This window comes from Tupaia chinensis, unplaced genomic scaffold (assembly GCF_000334495.1).
Source record: "Tupaia chinensis unplaced genomic scaffold, TupChi_1.0 Scaffold144276_1, whole genome shotgun sequence".
NCBI classification, from domain to species: domain Eukaryota; kingdom Metazoa; phylum Chordata; class Mammalia; order Scandentia; family Tupaiidae; genus Tupaia; species Tupaia belangeri.
In genome coordinates, this window is record NW_006204133.1 from 3,466,174 (window position 1) to 3,472,173 (window position 6,000).

A 6,000-nucleotide genomic window follows, 5' to 3' on the forward strand; every position below is an offset into this window, starting at 1 on the left:
TTCATTACACAGAAGTTACTAATTCTGTTTTATCCATAAAGTTGTGAAGCATTCACTATAACTGAGAATTTTCCGAAAAAGTTATTCACTATGAATACAATTTGCAAGTCACTGTGAAATTTAGCACAATGGAACTATGTAAAATTATAATCTCAACAATAACGGGCAAAAATTAACAATGCATTTCTTTTTCTTTTTGGAGAGGTTTTTGCTATAGGGCAAATACGCTCACCAGAAAGACAGAGAGAGACAGAGAGTCAGAAGGTGAGAAATCACTCCCCAGGGGGGATGACCACACCACAATCCCTTCTCCTCCATTCTCCTCTTGGTACTACTGACTTCTGAGTGGTGAGCAGCTGAACTTGGTTAGTCCTGGACTGATTCCAGTTTTAGGTAAAATTAGAATCCCAGATTTTCACCCAGGAAAGTACAATATTCCTTTTTCTACCTCTTGCACAAAGAATTTTTTTCCTGGGCCCACCAGCAGTTAGTGTAACGGCTATGTCGCTGGACTCCCATGTAGTCGACTGTGGTTAGAGTCCTGGAACCGGTGGCTTAAACTTACACGGGCACGTGTGTGTGTGTTCCCAAGTTCATGAGAGAAGGGATTATTGGGGGGGGGGAGTGATTTCTCGCTTTCTGTCTCTCTGTCTCTGTCTTTCGGGTGAGTGCACACGCCCTATAGCACCCCCCCCCACACACACACACACAAAAAAACACCTCTCCAAAAAAAGAAAAAAAAAAAGAATTTTTTTCCTTTCTCTTACGTGAATAAGCGTAGCCTCATGAACTGAGGACTTCCATAACTGGCTAATGCAACAAGCCACATTTGTTTGTTTTTATTAACATTTTACATCTTTTACAAGGCATCTAAGGAAAGCCCATGGAGCTTGCATTTGCCAGGATACATAAGAAGAAATGTTTCTGCTCCCAAAGCTGCACCAGTATAAACTTTGAAATAACATTCTTAGGCTAAATTGACTATCAATAATGCCTAATAAAATTCTTAATTAGTCAGCACATTCCACTCTCAGTGCACTAGGTAAATGTATCAATTAATTAATGTTTAACTTTAATTCAACAAACACTTCCTGAATGGTTATGTCTAGTCACTGTAGAGGCATCAAAGATACAGTAGTGATAAGAAGGTACCTGCTGATCTTTTCTAGTACACGGGCAAGTACATTAGAATCTAATGAATGCTAAGATGCAGATACATGCAAGGATCCATAGCCCCAGAGGTGCATGAGAAATCACCTAAACCAGCAAGAAGACAATGAGACAACAAAGAAAAAGTGATTTACATAGACCTTAAAGATAACCATGTATCAGCCAGCTGAGAAGTAGAGATGGGAAAGCTAAACAGACTGACACAAACATTTATAGTCAATTCACTTCAAATAATACACTAAAATAATCAAATGGAGAAAAATCCCAAAGAGAATGAAGAGAAAACTTTGGGCAGTGAAATCTGATAACCAATAGACAAGAGCTAACTGATATTAAAGATCAGAAAAAGGTAAAATCTAAGAGTTGGGCTATATGGAAGCCCAGAAAGAGGTTACTTAGTTGAAGTAAAATTAAGAGAAATTCATGAAATAGAGACAAGGGTACTTCCAAAAGTGGGTTTGCAGACAAGTCATAAAATAAGAAGTTCATGGTTGAAACCCTGTGTAAAAGGCAAATAAGAACTCCTGATTTCTCCCTTCTTTTTCAATGGAGAAAGGAGAAAGAACACTCTATCGCTTCCAGATACTGGACTCAGTGACAAGAAGCATAGCTGGTGAGGGAGGAACCAGAAGAGAGAGGAAAAAAAAAAAAAAAACGGTGTTTAAAGTGAAATCCTACTTCCAAAAAGGTGAGAATTCTGATCCTTTCCTCTCTGGCAATCAAAATACTGACAACTAGGTTTATACTCTACTCCAAAGAAGAGATCAAAAAGATTTCGCACTCAGAAATCTGAGGCCGGCAGGCAGACAAACACACTGGCCCACCCACAGAGATTATAGACCAAGATCTGTCAATGTAATGACCCTACCAATAAAGCACAACAGTTCACAGCTCCTATCATGAAATATGAGTTCTCAATCAGCTGTTTAAGAGGACTATTGATTTCCACTGTAAACTTCATTTTTTCTTTTTAAAACTATGTCCTGACTGGGCCATCTGTGGCATGATGGTTCAGCACTGCACATTAGAAGCCAGATCTCGCATGGTTGACTACAGTTCAAATTCCAGTCCCAGTGGCTTGAGAAGAGGGAAAAAAAAAAAAAAGAGAGAGAGAGAGAGAGAGAAAGAGAGAGAAACCACATACTTTGACAAAAATTTAAAAAGTCAATAGCAGGTAAAGGCGGGACAGAAAGGAAATGTGAAAGAAGGTTATCTAAGCAGATTTTACTTTTATCATTTTTAAATCATGCTTATATATGTTATAAATAATTCAGAACTATTTTAAAAACTAATCAGTTCGGGGGCTGGCAGGTGGCATGGTGCTTAAGGGTACTGGACTCCCACATGGCCGACTGTGGTTTGAATCCCAGACCTGGTGGCTTGCTTTATTACTTTCCCTTCCTGGTTCTCTTGCTCTATCTCTCTAGTCAAATTAAAATAGAAAGAAAGAGAGAACTCAGGACCAGCAGTTGGCTATGTCGCTGGACTCCCAAGTAGTCGATTGTGGTTCAAGTCCCAGACCCGGTGGCTTAAACTCACACTGGGCGCATGTGTGCCCATGATTCTGAGAGGAGAATGGAAGAGAAGGGATTGTGGTGTGGCCATCCCTCTTGGGGGTGATTTCTCGCTTTCTGTCTCTGGCAAATACACATGCCCTATAGCAAAAACCTCTCCAAGAAAAAAAGAAAGATAATTCTTAAAAAAAAAAAAAAAATTCTTGATCCTAATAAAAGTACATGTAATTAGTTATGTAAAAAGTACTCAACCTGTATATCCATTAACATAGATGGCAACTCCACTAAAAATCGTAGATGAAGTTCCATCTTTCTGCATAGCAGCATCTGATCGAAACTGTTCTTCCAATTTCTGGACCTTGGCAGCCATATACCCACCCTAGAATTAAAAGAAAAGGTAAACCAATCATTACATTTTATCTGCCCTGGTCATAAAGAAACACATAGATACACAGACAAATTCCATTCTGTCTAGAGACCAAGGTATAATGACCTCACCATGAACCACAAAGCAAGGCAATAAGAGTTAAAAATCAAGGACTTTTCTCTTTGTCAACACAACAATTTTATTACAATCTTATTATGAAAAAAGTTACTTTTAAAGGTATGTCAGTAACAATAAACTTAATACCACATAATACTGTTTATGCACATAACTGAGCAATTTACATTAATTAAACCAATTAGAAATTTGACAAGTGGTCTAGGAACAACTTTAGACTGGTCTCCACCATCTCCTCTACATATGGAGTTGAAAATGAACTACACATGAGGCTAAGAACAAAATGAATGACTCAATGGCTAAATTCTGGATCTAATCAATCTATTTGATAGTACTACTAACTTTCATTAGATAACATCAACCCCACAAAGAATATTAAAAACTGTCATTTTTACTAAACATCTTGACAGATCTATGAATTCAGTTACACTTTCCCTAAATGCTGAAATAATTAAGCCTGAATGATTTGATTATTAGGTCTTTAAATTAAAGCTGAAGGTGGCTAGAAGTGTTAAATTTCTCTTTCAAAATAGAAATGTTTTCATTGACTATCAAAATATTATATGCTCACTGTAAAAAAATTTTCAAAGCATTAAAAATTGGTATGATCCTATTCATTAACATTTTCCAGTGTTATACTCAAAGCATTTCTACTTCTAAGAGACTAGGGCACTTCCAAAAGTGGGTTTGCAGACAAGTCATAAAATAAGAAATTCATGGTTGAAACCCTGTGTAAAAGGCAAATTAGAATGCCTGATTTCTCCCTTCATTTTCAATGGAGAAAGTAGAAAGAACACTCTAACATTATTTTTGTAAAAATAATATTCTAATACACATACACACACACACACACCATATAAGGGGTTTTCAAAAAGCTTACAGAAATACGAACAATCTATGCACAAACATCAAATTTTTCTGCACCAAAATAAATTCACACTTTAATTCAATTTTTCTATAAACTTTTTTAAGTCCCCTCATAATTTATTTGACCAATACCTTATTACTTAACATTTCTGTATTTTCCTGTTTTCTAGTATTACTAGCATTGCTACAATTATATTATCAATAATAAATTTTTGTAGACTACCATATTTACTTCTTCAGGATAAAATTTCTAGTTTAGGGGTTAAAAGTTTATGAACATTGGAAATGCTTTCTTGTTTTTTCTTTTCTTTCTTTTTTTTTTAAGGCTTTTGCCATAAGACATGTGCACGCCTAGAGAGGGACAAAGAGGGACAGAAAGAGGAAAAGTGAGAAATCACCCCCAGGAGGATGGCCACATCACAATATCCTCTCCTCCATTCTCCTCTCAGGACTTTGGGCACACACACACACACGCCCAGTGTGATTTTTCAAGTCACCAGGTCTGTGATTTGAACTGTGGCTGGCAATGTGGGAATCTAGCACCTTAACATGTCGTTCGCTGGTGCCATGTAAACATTTTCAGTATGCTGAGAAAACTCAAGAGTTGGTGTCTAAAGTGATTTATAATTTAGAAAATGACTTAAATCACATTATAAACTAAAAGAAGAATGAAAAATACCTAGACAGTTCAATATAATTATTTCTTTTAAAACACACCCATTTTTCCCAGCCATCATTTTCAGCTCTCTTCCTCCATCCACCTCGCCTCATGGTGGAGCTTCTGTATTGGGGAAAAAAAGAATAGGTAAGTTTCACAAAATAACATGTTCCAAAATGATACTTTAATGTCAAGAAAAATTAGAAATTGAATTCAAATGTTTAACTAGCAAAAGTCAAAAGTATACTTACTACTAAGTAAACTTTTCCCAAAATGTATTACTCATTTTAAAATGAAATTTGTTCCTCAAATACTCTCCTCTAGGTAAGTATCATGTTTAAGTGGTAACTACTTCAAACAGGAACAATTTGTAAGCATTCCTGAACACCAATCCTAATACCCACTTACACAAAACATCACCAAATTCAACTAACATGGCCACATTTACTTGATTTGTTATCATTAATTAGCGTAATGGAATATAGCAAACATTTCCTTTCATGAGTATTCCTATAATACAGTTCTTCAATCTGACTTTGTTACTATATCCTGGACACTTGAGATTGCACTGATAGTGTTATTCACATATTCTGCAAAAAGCTCTAGAAGTAGTCAGTCAAAACAATACACCTTAGGGGACATGATGCTAACTAGCAAGTCTGGCATTCTCCTTAAGGTAACACTTAACCAATTATACTATAAAATGGCCAAGATGACTAAATGATGGCTCATCTCAAGTGTCAGCAAGATATAACACAATTCATACATCATAGCTCAAATGAAAACTCCATGTAAAGTTAAATTCTTCTAACTCAAATGGCTACATCTTGGGGTGAGGGAAACTGGACCATGAGGTAGTGATAAAATGTTATATATACTCTGCAAGTCTGACCCAAATGGGAAAGTCCCAGGTTCATTTTTGGAGCATGCCAAGCACTCATGTGGCCCATGAACCCGGGGCTGGCTGAAGCTGATAGTACCTGAGACCACAAGGGGTGGTGTCTGTCTATCTCGTGGAAGAAATGATTTTACGGGACCAGCAGCTAGTGTAATGGCTATGTTGCTGGACTCCCACGTAGTCGACCGCAGTTTGAGTCCTGGACCCGGTGGCTTAAACTCACGTCTGGCGTGTGTGCGTGCGTGCGTGCAAGATCTTGAGAGGAGAATGGAGGAGAAGGGATTGCTGCATGGTCAACCTCCCTGTGGGGTGATTTCTCACTTTCTGTCTCTCTAGTGAGTGCACACGCCCTATAGCAAAAACCTCTCCAAAAAAAAAAAAAAAAAGAAAG

The 6,000-nt window shown here is 37.2% G+C and overlaps 1 protein-coding gene across 1 annotated transcript in view; it reads right to left on the reverse strand.

Moving 5' to 3' along the window:
- REV1 (REV1 DNA directed polymerase) overlaps window positions 1-4,837 on the reverse strand; it is a gene marked incomplete in the record, with an annotated part of 83,412 nt that extends 78,575 nt beyond the window's left edge. Inside the window, 2 exon segments of the mRNA XM_027767550.1 lie at window positions 2,937-3,063; window positions 4,771-4,837. Coding sequence (XP_027623351.1) covers window positions 2,937-3,063; window positions 4,771-4,824 — 181 coding nt within the window.
- Window positions 4,838-6,000: the final 1,163 nt, after the last annotated feature.